The sequence below is a fragment of the Struthio camelus genome, chromosome 2, assembly GCF_040807025.1.
Source record: "Struthio camelus isolate bStrCam1 chromosome 2, bStrCam1.hap1, whole genome shotgun sequence".
In the NCBI taxonomy this organism is placed as follows: domain Eukaryota; kingdom Metazoa; phylum Chordata; class Aves; order Struthioniformes; family Struthionidae; genus Struthio; species Struthio camelus.
The window spans coordinates 153,162,306-153,185,363 of NC_090943.1; the positions used below are offsets into that span (position 1 = coordinate 153,162,306).

Here is a 23,058-nt window from a genome sequence, read left to right on the forward strand (position 1 = left end):
CAGGACGCTGCCCATTTCTCAGGCTAGCTGGCCCCGTTCTCTGTGTCCATTAGGAAGAAAACTAGGGCAGCTGGCAAGCACAGTGCTCACCCAAGGCCTGACCTGGGCAACATCCTATCACCGACCTCTCTGCAACTCCCCACAGAGGCTACTCATTACGCTTTTGTTAATTTTAGTTATATAATAACTTACAATGCTGTCCACCCATTTTAAGCTTCTGCAACTTATTACCATTAATGGATTGTCGCATTTCATTAATGCCCACAGGATCTAGTTAAGACTATACAAAAATTCTTCTTCCAAGCTTGTATATTCTGAGCTGGTAAATGTTAAAATTAAGCACATATTACGATAAGTCATATGGACTCAGAAACTTGGATCTGTAGTATTCACTTTACTGGCATTTAAAAATCAATCTCAAGAGGCTCTCAGGATATAGTTTAGAGTATCAAGTTGTGGAGGAAGTTCTATGTGACTTGCTTAAGGCTTGCTAATGTTCTGGATTCATCAAGTTGATTTATATTTCTTGTTTTCCCCAGCTTTCCTAAAGCGTCTCTTCTTTGCCTCTTTTCATGGAATGCTCAGTGATGTAATCCTGGCTGTGGTCTCTGTTTCTGAGTGTCAATAGCTAGGAAGAATTGTATTCTAGCCATAAAAGCTCCTGCAGCTATGGTTGCCTCTTGTCCTTTAGTTTGGTAGTCAGAAAAAGGGAATTCATTCTGAATTGACTGTAAATACTAATGCTGATTTAGAAATTCAAAATGGTACAGTTTTGCTACATATTTTCCAAATATGTAACTGTTTGTGCTAGTCAAACTTAGAAAATGATAAGGAAAAAATAATTTCCAGATGGCAAAATTTTTACTTGACATTTCTTCTCAGTTGTGGGTGTATATTGTGATAAAACTTAAAAGCATGTTAAAATGTTCGCCTCTCTATATTAACCCTTACAGCAATCCCCCTACAACAAATTTATTAATTTATATTCTTAAATATGTTTATGTTGGGAAATTATAAACTAGATGTACGCTAATATCTGCACTTCCAATTTTAATAAATAAAGGCCAAGTAGGATCAGGCTGAAAGGAAGTCACATAGTCTTTAAGTCATATGATTCAAATATCTTGAATTTCCTCTATTTTCACCCACTAATTTATCTTTAGGGACTCATCTTTACCATTACTACACAAGTTAATGATATCTGTAAACGCTCCACACGTAAAATGAAGTTTGTCCATACTCTTCAAGAGTAGGGAAAAACATATCTAAACAAGCAAATGAGTCCTCCTTTCGTTCACATAGGAGACAAAGTAAAGTTAGCACTTTATTCATTCCCAGCTTACATGGATACTCTACCTGTACATTCTTCCTAGTACCGCAACTGTTTCAGAGTTGTTTCCTCTTCTCTAGCTCTCATCTACTTCAAGGATGCCACCACTGCTACCTTACTAAACTAACCTCAACATTACCAAACTAAAATAGGTTCCAGACCCTGTTAGGTGAGGAGCCCATATATCTCTACCATATATGCTTCATATCTCATGCACAGGGCATAGGCTTCCATGCTTTGCTCTACTGGTAAGCTCTAATTCATATTATTTCGTTCTTCTTCCTTGGTATGCGTCATTTCTCTGAACTATAATTCTGACTGAATTATTATTGAACTGACTGATGGGTTTCATAACAAAAAAAAAAGAGAAATACGTTTTTTTAAAAAAGAAACAGAGCAAAAAAGATGTTTGCTAGTATTTTTTTTTTTCAATTTCACTTGGTAAGGTGCAGCATTAGCTGTATTATCTACCAAAAAGCCTAAGCTGAAATTTCTACAGCCTTAAACAGTCACCTCAAAGCACCTTACATCTAAAATTACTATATGAACTTTGGATCACTATCTTTCCTGTTGGTTCCTGCAGAAGTAGCACAAAAGCAGCACATGATAGACCCAGAAAACAGATTTCACATGACAATTGCCTTTTTAGAACTTTTGAAACTTTATTAGCAAAACACTTTCAACTTGGAATTAAGTGGCGGAGCTCCTTGGCATTAGAAAACTGTTTTTGAAATCAGTGTTTCAGTTTCCGAGAAGAAAAAGCTTAAACCAAAAACATCTCTGTTTCCAACTATAATATTATCTGGCTTAACTGGATATTGTAACAACAATTCCCTGCTCTACGTGAGTGTGGAAGGTTTCCTCTTCTACAGTAAGAGCAGAGGAATGCAGAGAAAGGTCAGCTTCCAGCTCGGCAGAACACAGCGTATGTGATCTTGGGCAAGTCATTCAAGACTACATCCAAAAAAGGTGGTAGACAACACTTACAGTGCCTAACTTGAGGATCCAGTCTCTTCTTACCATGCAGGTGGAGGGCTGCATATCTCAGGAAGCAATCCAAAATAACTGGGAAGCTGTCTAACTCTAGCTAACACAGAGGTCAGAATTATTTCTGACAACAGGAACTGGATCAAGCACTTCTCAGGTATGAGTTCCTAACTCCTCCTGAGATAGAGAGTTTTGGGCAGGTGCAAAGCAGAAAGCTAATTGAAAGTAAGAACCCCTCCATAAACATTTCAAACATATATTTCTCAAATCTCAGTACCTTCAGCATTAGGTGGCAGCTGATAGGGCTTTTAAAGGAATGAAAATTTGGATTTCACAGAATCACAGAATCGTTTAGGTTGGAAGGGACCTCTGGAGATCATCTAGTCCAACCTCCCTGCTCAAGCAGGGTCACCTAGAGCATATTGCCCAGGATCACATCCAGACGGGTTCTGAAGATCTCCAGCGAAGGAGACTCCACTACCTCTCGGGGCAACATGGTCCAATGCTCAGTCACCCTCACAGTCAAGAAGTTTTTTCTCAGGTTCAGATGGAACTGCCTGTGGTTCAGTTTCTGACCGTTGCCTCTCGTCCTGTTGCTGGGCACCACGGAGAAGAGGCTGGCCTCATCCTCTTGACACTCCCCCTTCAGATACTTGTACACGTTGATCAGATCACCTCTCAGTCTTCTCTTCTCCAGGCTGAACAGGCCCAGCTCTCGCAGTCTTTCTTCCTAGGAGAGGTGCTCCAGCCCTCTAATCATCTTGGTAGCCCTCCGCTGGACTCTCTCCAGGAGTGCCATGTCTCTCTTGGACTGGGGAGCCCAGCACTGGACAAAGTACTCCAGGGGAGGCCTCCCCAGGGCTGAGGAGAGGGGCAGGATCACCTCCCTCCACCTGCTGGCAACACTCTGCCTCATGCACCCCAGGATCCCATTGGCCTTCTTGGCCACAAGGGCACACTGCTGGCTCACGGTCAACTTGTTGTCCACCAGCACTCCCAGGTCCTTCTTGGCAGAGCTACTTTCCAGCAGGTCAGCCGCCAGCCTGTCCTGGTGCACGGGGTTATTTCTCCCTAGGTGCAGGACCCTGTGCTTGCCTTTGTAGAACTTCAGGAGGTTCCTCTCCGCCCACCTCTCCAGCCTGCCCAGGTCCCTCGGAATGGCAGCACAGTCTTCTGGTGTGTCAGCCTCTCCCCCCAGTTTAGTATCATCAGCAAACTTGCTGAGGGTGCACTCTGTCCCTTCCTCCAGGTCATTGATGAATATATTGAACAAGACTGGACCCAGGACTGACCCCTGGGGGACACCACTAGCTACAGGCCTCCATCTTGACTCTGCGCCATTCACCACAGCCCTCTGAGCTCGGCCATCCAGCCAGTTCTCAAGCCACCTCACTGTCCACTCATCTAGCCCACACTTCCTGAGCTTACCTAGGAGGATGTGATGGGAGACAGTGTCAAAAGCCTTGCTGAAGTCCAGGTAGACAACATCCACTGCTCTGCCCTCATCTACCCAGCCAGTCATTCCGTCATAGAAGGCTGTCAGGTTGGTCAAGCATGATTTCCCTTTGACCATTTATATGCTTAAGTTTAGTCTGCATCCCATATTAGGCATTAGAGCTAGCTCAGCAATCCAGCAACATTGAACTCTGTGCAGCTAATTTCTCATTCTAGCTCAGTTATCTCTATGTTGCAATGCAGTGTGCAGAGCAAGTGTGTACTAAATCCTTTTATGGATCTGGCCCTTAATCATTCTATATGCAGTCCTTTACCTGTAAAACAGGTGTGACACTTACCTACCCTGTCGGACTACTATGAGAATACATGAATGTTTTTGAAGCGTTCAGATAATAAAGATAAGGGCATCATAAAATTAGCTGGAAGTATGGCTTTACTGTACAAGGTCAAAAGAGTGGTCCTTCCAATTCAGTGACTTAGAAAATGAAAGACCATTTTAGCGGGAAGGAAAATAAAGACATATGGAGTCTCTTTCAACAGAGAGAGATCCTCAAAGATGGGAGATTGATTTTGAGTATGGAGTCTGAGGCACTCTGCTTCCCAGAAGAGAACTTGTCAGAGTTGAAGGTGGATGTTGTCAGGCAAGTTAAGTTTCTGGGTGGTATTTTTTAAACAAACCAATTGCTTTACATATCTGCAGTTGAACAGCTAAAAATCCATCACAATTTCTGAACATCTTTTAAGTTTACATCACCTCTTAAGTGGAGTTATATTTATTTCTTAATAAAGTAGTGAAACTGAGAGCCAAGAAATCCTTCACACAAACAGTCTGCGCCCAGAACAACTTACAGCGCTACAAGACAAAAGGTCCAACGGCGACAGGGGTGACGTGACCCAGCAGTAACGGCTCAGGTTGCGGGTCACCAGCAGAGCCCCCAGCGTGAGCCCTCTCAGAGCTTCCCTGACGCGGGTGATGGCGGCCGTTTATAAAACACTGAGCAGTTTGGAGCAAGCGAACACAAAAGGCCTTCTCCAAGACAAGCCCAGGGGGCACGAAGGGAACGAGTAGGTAGCAAGCTTAAAACAACCGACAGCGGTGCCTCCTCGTGTTTAAGTCGTTAAACTTTGTGCCGCGACGCGTGGATGCTGCAAGTGCACAGGGGCGAAGACAGGACAAACTTATTCATAACTGTTAAGGCCGTCTTTGCCACCGGATGTCCCGGGGCCAACTGCGGCCGGGGCCCGAGGAGCCCCCTCCCGCGCCTTGCCCCCGGCACCCTGTTTGGCCGCTGCGGGAAGCCGGCCGGGGGCTGGACGGACCTCGGCTCTAACTCGTGCGCCAGGGGCTCTGCTTCAGCTCACAGCACTGATGGCGTTCGTGATTAAACCATGAATTTTGCAGCCTTGGGTGACCCAGAGGCTACACAGGCCCTTGCTTCGCAGACCCGCCGCAGCTGCGCCAGCGGGAGGAGGAGGAGGAGGAGGAGGAGGAGGGCGGCGGCGGCCCTGGCCCGGCCCGGCCCGCTCCTCTGCCGCTGCACCGAGGGCAGGGCAAGGGCCGGTCACACCCGAGAATTAAATAAAAAGCCTCCCTGCCCTCCCCCAGCTACGGTGGGAAAAGTACCGCCTTTCCACCCCTCCGGCCGCGCCAAGCCTGCTCCTTCTGTGGGTCTGATCGGGCGGCTTCACCTCTTCTCCCCGGGGGGGGGAGGGGGGGGGCCGCGTCGGACGGACGGACGGACGGACGCACGCGCTGCCGCTGCCCGCGGCGCCTCAGGCGGCCCCCGCCCCGCCCCCGCCCAGCCTCCCCGCCAATGAGGGCCGCGGGCGTCACGGCCGCGCGTCACGCCGGCGGCCGGCAAGATGGCGAAGGTCTCGGAGATGTACGACGTGACCTGGGAAGGTAACGCAGCGGCGCGGCGGGCGCCTCGCCTGGCCGCTGCGCCGGGAGCCCCCGGCCCCGGCCTCAACCCCAGCCCCAGCCCCAGCGGGCGGCGGCGGTTGAGGCTCGGCCGGGCCGCTGCGGTGGTGAAGCAGCTCCGTCTGCTCGTGCGCAGCGGGGCGCCGCGCGGGGGGCGGTGCTGGGCGACCGGCCCGGCCCGGCGGGCAGCTCTCGCGGGGCTGCCGGCCCCCTCCGGTCTCCCCGGCCGGTTCGTGGCGCTGATTCCTGCTGAACGCGGCCCTCGGTGCCCCCGCTCGGCCCCGGAAGGGGCTTCTCAGCGCTGCTTCTCAATACCAACGAGAAAGTGGGGTGATTAGACGATCTTTTGCTCAGAGTGCTTTGTTTTACGTGGGAATGTGACGTATGTCTTACTGGAAGAGTACGTTCTTGCCGGGATGAGCTATGTCAAGGCGAGATGCGTTTGCTGTTGCTCCATCCTTTTAGCCACAGTCTCAAAAGTGGAGGGGTGGCTTAAGTCGGGGTCTAGAGTCACACAGCCGGCATCTTCCAGCCTATTAAGAAAGCCTCTGTGGCGTACCTGAAAACTGTCTGGCGCTGCTCTAAAGCTCCATCATGGGAATTAGTGGAGGAGCACCCAGAAGCTCTGCAGTGGCGTGAAAGGTTTTGCACATCCTGCTTCTCAAAGCTGTGTCGCTTTCCTCTCCCTTCAATCTTCCCGAAATCTCCCCCCTCCCCCCCAGTGATACCTACTGTGGTTTATCCAAAATTCAGAATGGTTCTTCTTTCATAAGCAGTTCGTTCTCACACCTCCTTGTTCAAATGTTAGTTCGTTCAGCACTCAAGGCCATTGGCCTCTCATATTTGGTGTTAATGCTCCTCCATAATTTTAGACCTAAAGGAGGGAGCCAAAGACAAATGGCCTAGTACGTTACAGACGTTATACAGTGGGGGAGGCCATGCACTGACAGAGAGGAGCTGCGTGATACTCATTTTTTATTTATTTGCTGTTGATCTGTGAAGAAATAGTTGAGGCGTTGGGGGAAGAAAAAAGAGTTAACAGAATGATTTCCTGAACATATTATTGGTTAGTTTGGTTTTGTAATGTGGGGAAAGAGGAGAAATATTGCCTGGGAGGTATTTTAGCAGATGTCAGTAACATGCACATCAGAAATAGTGCCCATTCTGTTTTTCATGACACTTCTTCTAGCGGATCCCAAAGCAGAACAAAATAGAATTTGAAATACTCAATTTTCAGTTTGAATTGCGTTAATAACAGAAAACATTGTATCTGATACTGAAATAAATATCACTGTAACTGAATGTTTAACGATGAAAAAGAAGGTTTACTTGCCCGCATGTACAGTTGCATTATGGTGATGTCATTAGACTAATTTAGTACCTCAGGAAAAGATTGTGTGGGTGTTCTTTTATGTCTTGTGAGAAGGTATTCCAGTTGTGGAGCTGAACTTGAGCAGAGAGCAGGTAGGTCAATATATGGGGAGGAAAGGGATGCGTGTCTGTGTAGTGTTATTAGGTTTATTTTAGACCTTCCCAAAAGTTACTGTAAAAAAAGCTTGTGAAAAGAAGGCTTCTATGAAATCAAGAAATGACAGTGCCAATGTTGTGGTACTTGAACTGAAAAAAAAAAGCTATCAGCTTTGAAAAAGATAAGTTGACGGTGGCCTGTTAGTGGCAATGGCCTGTTTTAGGCCCTTTATTTGACTTATTAATACAAATATTGAAAACAAATCCTTAAAACCAGTCCAGATATTAATGCATTTAAGTTTTAATTGACATTTGCAGCCCTGTGCAACTTTTAAGTTGGTATCTTCCAGTTTACCTTGAAATTATAGAATTGGTTGGCAGGTCAGGGAAAACCTTGAAATCGGCTTTGGTACCAGGGCTGTCTGTTTTGGGAACACACATTTGAAACATTATATTCTTCTGTCACACTTTTGAGAGATGCAAAATAGAGTGAAAATGAACAAATTTCTCCAACAAACTCTACAGAAACTCTCCTCAGAGAGGAAGGCTTCTCTCATACTCCACATGTACTGTTTCAAATCCCGAGTACGATGAGGCCGATCACTGTGTGGTGATCCCAGCAGTGCTGTGTCCTAGTCCCTAACCAAGGACTGGGACATGGTTCTAGGAACTGAATGCAGCCTGTCTCATATTTATCTAAAACACTTACCTAGTTTCATAGAAATGGTTGGTGTTTTTTTTAAGAAGTGTCCGTGATGGGCCTGGTGCTTTCTAAATGGGATTGATTTTACTTGCATATTGCTCAAAGATGAAACTATATTTGGAGGTTAGGGAAGAAGACTAATGCTAGGGAGATGAAATGCAGTTTGTACCTTCCTTGATTTTTAAGTCAAGTTCTTCATGACAAATCTGAGTGTTTAACAATGATTAAATTGTACGTTAGGTAGGTGCATTGCAGAGGTAGGTGCTCAGAAAAGTCATCTGAAAATAGCTGTGATTTCTGCAGCTAAAGCTGCTCTCTTTATTTTTCTTTCTTTACTTTGTCTGCTGTTGTCTCTTGAGTTTTAAACTGTGTTTTGAAAACTGTGGAGCAGGAACACCTGTCTTATCTAACTTCAGGATTTTGATCAATGAGTGGATTTATATAATCCAAACATGGCTTCAGAGTGCTGTTGTATTAAAAGAAATGCTTATATGTGGACATTCATCATATATTTTACGGCTTATGTATTTAACCATATGGTGGTACATTGTTTGGGGGGGATGGTTATTGTTGCTTATTATCCCATGGAAAATGGCCTTATGTTTGCTGCCTGCTTTATATTTGCAAGAATTAGAAACTGTACAGTGACGGGGAGCTAGGAGCTGCTGTCTGACAAAGAAGCATGATACTGTAGATTTGGCATATCAGCAGTAACTGGCAATGTACAGTCCGTTCTAGGAGCCTCTTAAGCCATGTCAAGCTTTATGGATACTGTCAACCTAAATAACACAGCACCATTGATGTGCGTCTGTTCCGTTTGAATTGGTTTCCAAATTTTCTTGCTGTTGATAAATATTTGACATGGTTTCAATGATACATTAAAACTGAATCTGGCCCATGAGTGGAAATATTAAAAAAAAAAAAAAAAAAAAGACACCTCTGTAAAGTTATTTTAGGACCTGGTTGTGTTCCACAGAAGTTGGTCTGTGTGTGGAATTAGTTTGATTGGCAAAAAAAGAAGCAGGCATGATCGTTGAAACCAAATCAAGTAACAGTTGGCTTTCTTAGTAAAACTCATCTGATGCCTTGTCAGAACTGGACAAAATAAACCAAGTTTTCTTTTCCTTCTCTTGCTTGCACAGAAGCACAATTGCGTTAACATCTCACATGCAGCTAAAATGAAGCAGTGACTTTCAGTTAATGATAGACATGCTTTCTGGAGATCTCTGAAGGCTGTCAGGGCAGCTCTTTTTTTAATCAATAAATCTTCTTCACATCAAAACCAAAAAAAAGAGATGTCATAGTCTCTAAACTAGATTTCTTTTAACAAAAATGGAAAGCAAGTCAGGAGACTATTTTGCAAGATTTTGGGTAGCTCTAGTGATGGCTATATTCCTGACCTTACACAGATTTTTCTGGATCAGTAAGTCAGTATTACTGTCTTTTAGATTAAAAATTGCACTACTTAAGCAGTAGCACATTAGAAGTTTTTGTTACGTTTTTACGTGAGACTTTTACAGGATTCTTTAATTCATGTATATATCATAAAAATGTTTAATAAAATCAAATTACTGTATACTCAAGGTGTTTTCTTGCAAACACATGCATGAGGAAAATTCATGTATAACAAAGAGAAAATCCCACATGAATTTTAACGAGGAACACTTCCAGTTAAAGTGGACTCTGATACTAGAGACATGATATATGAGAAATTGCTTCCTTCCTATGACTTAAACTGAATTCACATTTATTTTCTATGGAAAGACTCCTCTAAGTAGAACACTGAGTCTAACACTTTGTCTTTCACAATCCATTGTACACGTAAATGTGGATGAAGAGTATTTGTTGCATTCCGCACTGTGTTGGCTTGCTTTTGTGTATTCCTAATTCTTGTGGTAACTGAGGACAGAGCGGTTCACTCTGGATTTTATATATGAAGTAATGTGATTACAACAGGCAAAGGTGAGATCCTGAAATTTAGCTCAGGCCGTTTTGTCATAGTTAGAGGCAGCATCAGCGTTGTCCAACTGCATTTCCTTTGCCTCTTGCTGTACTTGCCTGCTGCTGGCCAGGTGTTTGGATGGAGACAGAGGGCTGGGGACCTGAACAGAGCTGTAGCCGGGCCACAACACACAGGGTGGGCTCAGGTCAGCTCGTGGCATTGGCAGCTTGGTGAGGCTTTCATATCTATCAGTTTGTTTATTTGTTTACCCTTTTGTAAGATGGGAATGGGTGGAACTGAGGTGTGGTGGAAGACTGGGTTTCTGTAGTTGAAGAAGAATGTAACAATGAGGTCCAGAAATGTGCTGGTTACCGAATCCCTGCCTCAGTGACTGTGGTAGTGGTTGTCATAATGTCAAGGTAACATTTGGAAGAGTGTAATGTACGTCTCAGTAGGGGAGGACTTCCTTGATTTCATTTCAACAGGTGCTTTTAGATATTAAGGACTTGAAAGCTATATTCCATCTAAACAAACAAGCAAAATATAAATATAGAAGTTACTTAATGTCTAGTGGTTCAGGCCAAATTAACTGAAACCTGAGCAGAAGCAAATATATAATATAGGTGATTTCTTTTGGCTTCCTACACGTTATTTGTATATTTTCAGGGACAAACAAATATCTTAGCAAGTGTGCTTGTTCCTTTGAGCTTATAACACTTTGATTTATTTATGCATAACTTGCTATTTTAAAATAATTCAGGTCTAAAACAGATGTATCAGTTGCTCAAGACCAACCTATATATATGACAGAAGTGGAACTGTAATTAGTTAGTCATTTCTTTAACTATTTTTTTCTAAAATCCCAGCTCACTATTGCCCAACCTTGTATTACGTACTATATGTAGATTTGCCTTCAAGACTTGAGTTATTATTGACTGACACTTGTGACAGCTTTCTTAGTAAAAATTCGTCAAGTTTGAGAACATTGGAAAAAAAAAAAAAACCCACCAAAAACTTACATAACTTTTGCTGTAATTTTTAGCATTTTCTTCTGCCTTTAATAGGGAATTCAGTATTTCTAAAACTAATGCACCTTTTGATGGATGCGCATGAATGAGAACATTTATGCTTGTTTTCTGTTTTTTGGTTGTCAGTTGATGTACTGTGCTCTGCCCTGCTGTTTTTTGCCATCACTGTAAATTCTGTAATTAGGTGATGAATGGTGGATGTGCATTCTACTAATAAATAATTTAGACACAATTACTTTTGGAATTCCACTGGAACAGAGGTGTTGGTAATTTCCAAGTAAATGAGTAGGTAGCAATCAGATGACTTATTTTTCATGTACGTAGCTTGTCAGTTTTTGTGAGTGTTTGCATTCCCTGACGTTCTTACTGTCTAACTTTGAATTTCCAGGCAGCACTGTGTGTCTAGAACCATTTGACTGTACTCATGCGTATGAAACATAACCCTGTGGTGGTTTTGGTTGAATTTCAAAAGACAAAATATAGCACAGTAACAGTTTTATGAGTGATCTGAGATCACTTCACGTAGATGGAGTAAAGTTCTATGCATAATCTTTAACTGTCAGTTAGGTGAAACTGTGCGTTTTGAAGTACAAGAAAAACTGACAGTACTTAGAGCTACGTTTGTGTTTGTTTTTCCAGCTGTTGTAAAGTTAAAACAAACAAGCAAACAAAAAAGGCAACTGTTTTCATGGTAACTTCATATTAGTAAAAACACTATATAATATTGAAAACTATTCTCTTTATGTTCCCTTAACCTTTTGTTCTAGTATATGGAAGTGATATAAAATTATATTCTTAATAATCTTGCATTTCAGGGGGGAAATAAAACCTGGTCTAGTCAGTGCTCTCTAGATGACTTTATAAGTATGCCTGCTCTTCAGGAGATCTGGTTCACAGTAAATGTACTCCTAAAATTGAAAGCAAGCAAAAGTCCTAATGAGAAAAGAAGCTGTCTTTTCTATCTTAGCTAGCTAAGGAATGATATTTTTGATGCCTTTGGGCTCTCTCCTGATGAAGAAAGCCTTCGCTTCCCTGTCTGTCTTCCGTGGTGCTCCTGTGCCTAGGAGTGCTGGTTCTTTTTGGGATGGATTTCACAGCGTTGTATTTACACTGGTAAAAATGAGAGGCCGTAGTGTTCTCTGAGTTCTTCTGATACTTCCTTCGAGTGAGAATTTATTCACCTGGAAAAGATAAAGCAATTTTGGTAAGATTTGCAAGTATAAGTATAAAACTACTTGGAAGAAAACTCTTGAAGCCTGTTTTTCCTAACAATGGATAATATCTGTTAAATTTTGTTATTTGTTGGATAACAAGAAATTGGGGGTTTCCTGCATATATTATTAACCTTATAGCCTGCAAATTCAGAAGCTGAATCGATATATACACACACACATATAGGTATATATGTGTATATATATGTGTATGCACACAGGCAAGGTTTGATACCATTTCAGAGGCCAGGTGCATCTATCTGTAAATTTTTAGTATTAGTGGAAGTCTTTTTCTTAGATCTACTGCTGCCTCTAAAACTATTCTTCATATTCTTATTTTCTAGACATAAAATTCAAATTCCATTACTCTCTGGAAATCTCAATATTTTCTGTTGACTCCCTCCCCCCAGATATGCGTGATAAAATGAGGAAATGGAGGGAAGAAAACTACCGAAACAGTGAACAGATAGTGGATGTGGGAGAAGAGTTAATTAATGAATACGCATCTAAGCTTGGAGATGACAGTAAGTACACGTTATTTTTAAAAATTCCATTGTTTTAGCTCTTATTGCATGGGTCTGGTTTTGTTTGTTTATATACCTAGCTGTTAATCTTCTTCAACAGCATGGCAAAGATTGAAAAGTGTCTCTTTATAAGAGAAAGCTATTCCTTGATTTAAGTCATACATACTGCAGGAGTTAATACTAAGGCTGTTTTTTCTTATTGCATTACATTTGTGGTACTGTATTTGAAGGTAAGTTTAGGTTTCTGCTATCCATAAAGTTATTATTTTCAGGGGATTTTAACTACGTTATACTAAGTCTCAGTAGACAGAAACTCGGCATATAACGTTTCATATGAGAAGAGAATTGTTTAGAAACATGTCACAAGAACACAGTAGCACACTTCTCTGTAAGCATGAAATATGAAGTATAACAAAATCCAATGTCAAGAGTGTAATTGTAAGTTTGCATATTAATTTCACACAGGCAGATTTTTATCTTAATGCTCATTCCTCTTTCTTCATGTTTCCTTTTTTAATAGCTCGGATAACTTAATACAGGCCATATATTTTTCTTGTAATTCTTTCATTTTCATTAACAGTGATTACATAGTCACTAGATTAACAGCTACAGTAATGCAATTGTATTTAACTAACGTAAGTTAAGGTATTCTGTGTGACTGTTCAGCTTTGGTAAGTTAATTTGAATTCAAATACTTAACTTCATACAGTGTTCCAGGAATTAAAGTCCACATACTTATTGCAGAAGTATACTTTGCTTTGTTTTCTGATCAGATGAGGAATCTTGAATTTTGTGCTCTGTAGATATGGTTCCCTTTATAGTGATACTTTGTTGTAGTTCTGTCTTGCATCTTCTGTACTGTAAGTCTGTTTTGGAGTTCTTCCAGTGCTAGGAAACTTGTGACATTGGTCACTGCAAATATTGTTGTTTGGAGATATAAATATGTTGACAATGTACCCGACTGACATTGTGTCATAGACACTTTTGTGCATAGCAGTGAGTCATGAGGTAGGTACGGAGATGCAGTTCCTAATGTAAGGCCCCCATGCGGAATATCAATACACTTTTAAGTGTAACAAATGTACTTTTTTGGATTGTCTGGTTGGGTTTAAGATAAAAGAACTATCATCGTTTTCCCCTGGCTTTAGAAAAGTACTGAAAGCTAACTTTGATTTTAATTTATTATTACAATGTTGTTAGGAATTTATGAGAATTATATTTTAGTACAGAATGCTCTAGGAGCTTCATGTTTCTCTCGGATCTTGCCAGTGCCCTTCTAAAATAGTGTCCTCAATAACTCCACTTGAGTCGGTCCTTTTCATTCCCTTCTTGTCAGTGTTGTCTCTGTCCTTCTTTTCAAAATATATTTATCATACTCTTTCATGAACTTGACGTTGAGGATTTAGTAGATAAATTAGCTGCAGTGTTCGTAAGCTGCTTACGAAATGCATGAAAGTATCTGAAATTTGTTTGAATATTTGTGTTCTGTTTAATTTTTGAAAAAGAAGTACCAGGAATGGAAACAGTATACCATTTAAGAAAAGGTACAGTGTACCTAGAGTTCTTGGGTAGCCATGAAAGGTAAATGGATCATCATATATGGTGGGTGTTAGTCTTGTTGCTTAATGTGCTTTCAGAAAATATCCCGATGTTGTAATGATTAATTGCAGAATGCATATAGAAGGGAAATTAATGAATGGAATAGGGTGGATTATTTGGGTATCTCTGTAACTTGCCTTGTAGATATGTGTGTTATCTGTATTTTGTATCTGATGCATGTATTTTTACAATCATGAAAAAATTGTATAAATTATATTACAAAAATAGCGCATCTCTTACAAATAGTTCAGTGGGGAAAAAAGCTTACAGGCAAATTAATACATGTGTCCATTCTTTTAGATATTTAGAAAGAAAGAATATTCTTTTTTTAAAAATAGTGGAAACTCATATGATAGAATGTATATTTAAAAAAAAAAAAAAAAAAGTCAGGAGAGCCTTTATTTGCTCTGTTTTGAAAGGTACTTGCTTCTGGTTTTTCTGTGATGTATTGACTGCCCCTGATTTGATTTACAGGAGTTGAGAATGCTTGATACTTGCAATACTCACCTTATATACTTTTCTTCTATCATAACCCATCTTTTCTGTGGCCTCTGTAGCTATTCTTTTGAGTTCCTTACATTCAAGAACTCAGTAGAGCTGAGACAGGAAAAACATAATCTGTCATTGATTTGGAGAAATTGTCCAACTCCAGGAAGAAAACAACATTTGTAGGAGTTTTGGCAGTGAAACGGTTAAGGAAATTTGTTTTATTTCTAGCTCAAATGGCTGTTCTCCAGGTCTGATCAGAGAGCACGTCCTAATGGGGATCTGCTTAGAAAATTGTAGATATAATGATAGGAAAAGCAGAGAATTAGAGCTTTTTGCCTTTCAGGATGTCAAAAGGTACTTTATGTTACTAAAAGCAATAAAACTACTTAAATGTATTTTTAATTAATTCCATCAGTTTGTTTAAAATGTCCGTTTTTCAGTAACGATCCACAGGAATGGAAGGGGAAAAATATACAGAGACAGAATTCATTAATCTTATTTACATGTTAGGTGTTTCCCATTATCTTAAAAAATCAATTATCTACATTTAATGTCTCTTTTGTGTCCAGTTTGGATAATATACGAACAGGTGATGATTGCTGCCCTGGACTGCAGTCGAGATGATTTGGCGTTGGTAAGTTTTCAAGTTGACTTTTCCCTCAGACTTTTTAAGTTTTCTTCCTTGGAATCTCTTCCAGATAGTTATAAGATATTCTGAACTCCATATCTTGGACTTTGAGAATATCGAGAAATATACTGCTGAGAAGAAACCACCTCCACCCACCTTCTCTAATATGTAACTTCTGTTTAGACAGATCATGTCTCTTCCAATAGCCGTGAAAATATTTACAGCTACTCTGGTATGGGCTAAATGTCAAGAATAATACTAAAGTTGCCATATTGTACAGAGAATGTTTGTTTATTGAAAACCTCTCAAATTATATTGGGTTTTTTTTGAATGTTTTGTGGTAAAATGTCATGTCATACATACCATATTATTTGTCACATTGGCTGTTATCGCTGACAAGGAATCAGACAGTTAGATGCATGTGTAGTACATCAGAAAGGCTGATATATGCAATTCCATTTGCTACAGCCTTAGAAATGAGTGATAATGGAAAAAGCGTGGTTGTACCCATTTTTGCTCTTACTAAAATGTCAAGACTGCATTGAGAACTTAAAATTGCTTTGGTTTTTGTTAGATACCTGGGTTTATTTTTTCACTTAGTTCCCCCTCCTCACCTGAAGAGGAAGTACCACAGCCATTTCTAACGTTTTGTCTGTTTAAATTGTGAGCCCAAAAAAGGGCCTGAAGATGTTAAAAGCTATGAAATTATTTTTCTTTTGGCCTTTAAATCAAGTCTGATTCCTAAAGGCAGAAACATCTTGCTGTTAACTGTTTTTACAATAGTACTTTTCAAGTGTGGGAACTGATTGTCAAGGGAATAACTGCAGAGTACTTGGTGCTGTTCTCTGTGAACAGATCAATGCTTAAGGTGGATCCAATCCAATGGAATTAAAGTAGGGAATGATTTTCTTGTCAGACATATCTGGTTAGGTAAACAGAGCATTTCTTACATTTGAGGTTTCTCTCTCACAAGTTAGTCTGAAAAGTTCCCTTTGAAAGCTTTTGCTGTTACTTGTTAGGTAAAGGATATCAAATAAATGCTTGAGTTTTAACTGATGATTTCTCAACCTTACTGTATCATTAGTGAGCTTATTTTCTGTCGTGTTTGAAGGGAGAGCGTTTATTAGCAACAACGTAGTCATCTGGTTGAGGGAAGTGGTAATTCCTTTCTATTTGGCCCTGGAGTACTGTGCACCAGTTTTGGGCTCCTCAACACAAGAAAGTCATTGATGTATTGGAGCAAGTCCAGGGGACGACCACTGAGATGATTAAGGAGCTAGAGTGCATAATATATCAGGAAAGGCTGAGAGATCTGTCTTTGTTAAGTCTCGAGATGGCTAAGGGGGAATCTTCTTGCTGTCTTCAAATGCATACTAATGGGAAGGTACGAAGAACACGGAGCCAAAGACGAGAGAGAGCAACGTGCACAGGCTGCGTAAATGGAAATTCCAACTAGGTACTGGGAAAAAATTGTTAGCGGTAAGGATGGTGAACCCTTTGGAACAAGTTTTCCGGAGAGACTGTGGAATCTCCATCCTTGGAGGGAATCAGGACTTGACTGGCATATGGCTTCCTGTTCTGACTTTGAAGCTGGCTCCGTTTTGAGTGGGATTGGACCCAGGTGACCTCCAAAAGTCCCTGCCAACCTAAATTATTCTTTGATGCTTAATGTAAATATTGCTTATGGATATTCAGGTTTAGGCAATTTGCATTTAGATTTATTTGTATATACACAAATAACAACTTAGATTAAAATTGTTAATCAGCTGATTTAGAACTGTAACATCGTTTCACTAGATTAAAACTGTAAAACACAAACTTGGCTGCTCCTTTGCATGCAGGAACTGAAAAGGGCAAAAGACTGTTTTGCACCCAGATTTTAATGAGCCTTTCATCTGTCCTTCACAAAAGGCTGGGAAAATAAATGGGATTGGTTTGTGCCCTGCAAGCCAACAAGCGTGGGCTTATTCCAAATAAATAAGACGCTTTATGGAGTTCAAGTCATTTGTGAGAATTACTCTTCCAGTGTTTTATTCTCCCACAGATGGCAAGACATCACGTAAAGTCTTTGAGACTCATGTTGTTTGGGTGAGATTCAACAGCCCGTGATTTACAAGAGGTCACACTAGAAGATGTAGCTGGGAGAAGGGCAATTTGAAAGCAGACAGAACTAGAAAGTTCTCAAATCTTTATCTCAGATTCTGTTTGTGTATGGTAAAATGGAGTGCCCTGAAAAAATGCAGCCCTAAATACTGAACTTGTTGTGAACCCAGTGAGCTTCCCTTTCTTAGATAATTCTTAACGTTCCTCAAAAGAAAGTACTGTTTTAGAATAGCTGTCTGTTTAAATAAAAACAAATAGACTTACTGTTTAAATATATTTCTGTGTTCTGATTTATATCTAAAAAATTTTTGATTTGAGGGTCTTTTTCATGAAGACTCATGAAGCCGTTGAGGGAGCCAATGTTGAAAGATCAGTTGTGAAACACTATTTGTTTTTACTAACCCTGGCAGGGATTTTGAATTTGAGTTTCTGTGCCCTCTAAGGGATATTGCTTGAGATGAGAGAGTGCAACATTTTATGCATCTCAGAAAGTGGGTTAAAAGCCTAGAGGGAAACTTAGATTTTTTTTTTGGTTTTTAATTTGATTGATTTATAATAAAGAAATAGTTAATTCAAACAAGTCAACATCGTATGTGGCTTTCTGCTACAGCTGTAGTCCTGAAGTAGACCAGCTTTGGAACTTCTGTTTTTTAGCAGTGTGCTTTTGACAGCTGTGATGCATTTTGCTTAGGGGAATGGGTCTCATCTGCTCCAAATGAGGAGACTGAGATGCTTTTCAGAGTCATTCATCTGGCATTTCTTTTTTCTTTTTTTCTTTTTAGTTTTTCTTACTGCTATCCTCTTTGTCTTGCACAGAATGATTATGCCTAATGCATGCAACCACTGCAATTAGCCAGTTCTGTCTTTCACACATGTTTTAGTGAAATCACCTGTTGCTGGCAGCCACCTGCACTATCAGTGTCTTGCATGCTGAAATTCAAGTTTATGCTTCTTTGTCGTTGCAGAGTTCAAGTCAGACTTTTAAAGTTAGAAAGTTGCTGGTTAAAGAAGTCAGAAAGCAAGTTAACAATCCTTAAAGTTGTACATATAAATCAGACTTGCCGTTATAATTCCTGGGTTTCTGAGAGAATCTCAAAAGTAGATTATTGACATAGTGCTGACCCAGTCCTCTTTGTAGGAACTGATGGCACTTCTTAGTAACAAGTGCAGCATTTCAAAAATAAATAATAGCTTAAACAGTTATAGGAATCACAAATTTAAAAAAAAAAAAAAGAGAGATGACATTCAGTGCTACTGAGTCCAGAACACTTTGAAGATATGCCTAATGTATTTTATCTCCGCAGAGGGCTTCTTTTGTTTTCGAAAGTGTTGCAGTGGATTGTTTCTGACTGTCTTACACCTTTTCCTGTCACTTAATTATGCCTGATGTCTTAACCTCTTGGAGTTTGTTTTGGCCTCGTGGTTGCTCTTTTCACTTGAATTATGGTCGTGTAGTCGGATCTGTCCGCGAACGTTTCTGGTCTCGCACGCTTCTGGTACCCCCGCGCTCAAGTGCTACCTCATCATCTTTTTCCTGTAAGGTCGATGGGGTTTCTCTGGATGCAGCAGTCTATCTGCAGATTGTGGGGTTTCATCTCTGTATTACAAAATTTGAAGCATACTTTTATTCTGAAAATTATTATCCTTCAGGATAGCCAGAGTATTGGACCGCATGGTGGATTTATGATCTGCAAAAGTTCTTTTTTAAAAAATAGAGGGTAGTGTTTGTATTATGAAACCTGCCAGAGTGAAACTACTTCCCTGGAGTTTTACGTCCATTTCCCTGTCTCTTAAAAATGTTCACAGGTTACTGCAGATTATGTAACGTGCTGCTAGGTACATGTAGTTTTCTGTAACAATTTGTAGTTCGGGGCAGGAGCATTTGACCTGGCCATCACTCAAAAGTGCCAGTAAACAGTTTCTGTGTTAAGTCTGGGTCTTTTGTTACATGAAATTGCATTGCTGAGATCTTGGTTGTGTTGGGTACTAGCAGGATCATGATGAAAATAACCTGTGCTTACCTGAGGCTAAACATTACTTCACTGATTACTGTCTCCTTCCTCTCTCTCCTATCTGTATTCTTTTGTATCTGGGAGAGAGATGAGTGCTTCTCTTTGCTCTGCTCTTGCAACCTATTTCGGCTGCAGAAATAGAGAGGGAACTTGGTAATTTTTACCAGTTTGCTTATCTGTCCATATTTTTCCTGTGAACAGTGGATGTGAGGAGATGGAACAGATTATGTAGTTAAGCCTCCACTAGACCCTTAGATCTGTAGAACAGGTTTAAGTTGAGTTGTATAAATAAATGCCTTGAAAAGGAGGGTTTTGTATGAAGCTTTTAAGATTATTTATACCGCTGCTCTTTTGGAGAGCCTGGGGCTCATCCTGCCTCCCACCACAATGTAATGGGTCAGCTACAAATGTTGCACCGCTATCTAGCCACACTCATGGTACGGTTAGAGTTTGGTTGCTTTGGGGAAGTTCTGACTCGGTCCCTCTACCAAACATCCTTTTCCCCTAATCCAGAGAAATCTGCCTGTGATGAATTTGTTTTATCCAGCCCAGGTGTCTCATTGATTTCAGGAGTCAGACATTTCGCCTCCTCTGCCAGCCGGCTCAGTTTAAGCCAGTGACAAACATTTTCTTTGGATTTCAAAGTTTTATTTTAAAAATAAACACAGTGCGTAGTATTAGCATAGTTTCTTCCATTGTAACAGATCCATTTATTAAAGAAGTATCATGTAAGCTCTTACTGTCTTTATTTTGGGTTTCGTATTGTTACGAGGCAACTAAGTAGACTTCATGTTTTAATAGTATCAGTAGATGAGTTTAGTTTTCTAGATAAATAACTATTTCCAAGAAGCCCTGACAATCTAGCAACTTCTACGGAAAATATTTCTTAGAATTAGTCTTCTAAGGCTAGGAGGTTTCAGTTTCTGAACTTATATTTATTAATGCATTTTATTACTTATTTCAAAAATTGATATTTGTTTTCATGTTGTTGAAAAAAGTCAAGTTTTCTTTTTTTCCCCTCAGCTTCTGTGTGGGTAATTATATTCACAATAATATTTTTGGTTTTGTTTATTTGTATAGTTTTGTCTTCAAGAACTAAGGCGACAGTTTCCTGGGAGCCACAGGGTTAAGAGATTAACTGGAATGAGATTTGAAGCTATGGAAAGGTAAAACCTGAACTTAAGAAAATGTAATTCCTATCTGGAAAAAGGTTCTTGCTATTTATTGAAAAGGAATTCAGGCATAATAAAAGCAGAGCAAAACAATGCTGTGCAGTTTTCTTGTAGAACGCAACTGTGTGCATGATAATTTTATAATGCTTAGATGTTTTTATTACATTTTCGCTTGCACTATACAGCGTTACGTTTTTCCAGTCTTCCCATCAGACTTCACAGATTAAAAGGATCTGTTACTTGCCAGCATAAGTCAGTATACAGTAAAACACTAGGCTCTTTTTTGGCAAAGTCTGTAAGCTGTACGTTTAATCTCACAGAGCTAGAGCAGCATTTGAAAATCACTGACAGCCTTTTCATTCTCGTTGTTCTCCTGTGCTCCTAATCAGCAGAGAACATCTTTTCCCACATTTTCTGAGTGTTGTGGGTCCAGTAGGATTTAATAAGGTTTAAATCTGTAGGATTGTTTATAGAAATTACTTAAAAGCCTTATAGAAATTACTTAAAACAGAATAGCAGAACCTAAAAGGCAGACTAACCTTTCTGAAATAACCTATAGAAGAGTTATAACTTACTAAATTTAGGAGGAATTATTAAAATAATGAACAGCTCAGGACTTTATGGCTTTTCGAGAGGAATGACCTCAGGGCTTGAGGCTGACCTCCATTGTTTGACTTTCTTCTTTGGATATATCCTTTTATCAACATTCCTTTCTAATGCACTTATGGCAGAGGGCAGTTACAACTTTGCAAAGGACTCTTAGTTTCTGGTGACTTTGAATGCTAGCAAATGTGTTCTGTGCCACACTTCTAATCGTTGAGATTTGGAGCTTTTGGGCTGTTTTGGCAGGAAGGGACTGGAATTTAGAAGTAAACCCATAAATGCTTTTTTCGATTTAGCAGATATTTTTCATCCATTTCCTTGAAAAATGAACTCTAAAAGTATAATGTGATATCAGCCACCAAGGAAGGTCCATTGTTTGGATTAAAATAACTGGACTCCACTACCACCAGACCAGTCTGAGGGCAACTAAAATTTTGATATTTTGTACTCACTCTGTATAAAATACATGGAGCATGAGGGATCATGAACACAGCATTTTGCAGCACTTCCGCTTAAGTTGTCTGTAGCGGTCACCGTCTGCTCATTTCTGCGTTTGTGCTTTGTTTCATGTTTGTTTTTATATCTTACGGTGATCTGGACTGGTCAGCCGAGTTTCACAAATCGCGGTGCAGCTTAGGGAACGGTCTTAGTACGTAAATGAGTGTCCAAGGTGAGAAGGGGATGGGTAGCGACAAGTTTGGTCAGCAGTACTTCTGGGAAATTACTTGTCAGACCATAAACTGAAGGACAAAGTATGCCCTAGCTATATGGTGACAGCGCAATAACTGTATAATCAAATGTGATTGAACGGAATTGTTTTATTTATCTAGTCTGGGTTCTTCATGTGGCTGGCTGATTGCACAAATCTGTTCCCAGAAGATTTAAAGCATTTGTAGCAGCTGTAGTAACCTATTTCTAGCATACTTCAAGTAGCAGAATTAATTAATTCATAACACCTATGTACTGATAATGGAAAAGGTTTTCTTTCATGCTTTATGGTAGTGTTGGAGTTGGACTCTTTTGTATGCACCCCCTTAGTTTATTATACTCTGCTGCTTATACTTTATGAAGTCATAACAGAAGTAACTTACCTGAAAAAAGTGAAAAGTCTGTTATTCTGGATATCCTTTCAAGTTTTTGGATTTCTGTTCCTTTGTGAAGAGGAGAATTGGGAAGTGGTGGTTGTAGCTATTAGGTAAAGAAAAAGAGAGACCGGGCAAAGGAGTAAAACACGTTAGGTGCAAAATGTGTAAGTTGTTGCTGAAATAGTATTCCATGAAGGAATTGCAATGTATTTTTTTTAACTTTGTGGCATAAAATACTGCACTTCATATTCAGCACTCACTTAAATGAACTTTTGCATAAATATAGCTCTCACAATATTCAATACGAAAAGTGCAGCAATGTTATTAACTGGAATAATTAGAAGGATAGTTGGAAAGTGAGGAGTTCTGTCTTAGCAGAAATAAACGTGCCTAACTTCTTTGAACAGGTATGATGATGCTATCCAGTTATACGACAGAATTTTACAAGAAGATTCAACCAACACAGTAAGTTTAAAAGATTTTTCTGAACTACAATGTGACATTGTTTGAAAATTTGCTAACATTTTGTGGGTTTCACTGTGGAAAAACGTTTTGGCGGAATGATTATTGAATTTATGTCCTTTAATTTCCCATTATAATAAACTTGTACGTTACTTTCCTCAGAGCAAATGAGATTCTTCTCATAAAGAGAAGGTGTGATTTAACGTTTGCTTAAACACTGAATTTAGAAAACGTATTATTGTAACTAGGAACCTTTCCAGTGATCACGATAGGGTTTGAATTGGGCCTTTCAGCTTTTCCGTTTCCTCTGAAAATTTAGTATTAAAGGATCAGTGTA

The 23,058-nt window shown here is 40.1% G+C and overlaps 1 protein-coding gene and 1 long non-coding RNA gene across 2 annotated transcripts in view; one reads left to right on the top strand and one right to left on the bottom strand.

The window, feature by feature from the left end:
• Nucleotides 1-1,977: 1,977 nt before the first annotated feature.
• On the bottom strand, nucleotides 1,978-5,563 carry LOC138066081 (uncharacterized). The gene is made up of 3 exons (XR_011139299.1): nucleotides 5,397-5,563; nucleotides 4,622-4,918; nucleotides 1,978-3,745 (listed from the first exon to the last, which is right to left on the bottom strand). It is a non-coding gene; the product is annotated as an uncharacterized lncRNA (long non-coding RNA).
• An 18-nt stretch (nucleotides 5,564-5,581) lies between these two features.
• Nucleotides 5,582-23,058, top strand: part of EMC2 (ER membrane protein complex subunit 2) — a 46,118-nt gene continuing 28,641 nt past the window's right edge. The window contains exons 1-5 of the mRNA XM_068933131.1: nucleotides 5,582-5,675; nucleotides 12,455-12,568; nucleotides 15,226-15,290; nucleotides 20,480-20,565; nucleotides 22,667-22,724. Coding sequence (XP_068789232.1) covers nucleotides 5,636-5,675; nucleotides 12,455-12,568; nucleotides 15,226-15,290; nucleotides 20,480-20,565; nucleotides 22,667-22,724 — 363 coding nt within the window. The 5' untranslated portion in view covers nucleotides 5,582-5,635. The remainder of the gene's footprint in view (nucleotides 5,676-12,454; nucleotides 12,569-15,225; nucleotides 15,291-20,479; nucleotides 20,566-22,666; nucleotides 22,725-23,058) is intronic.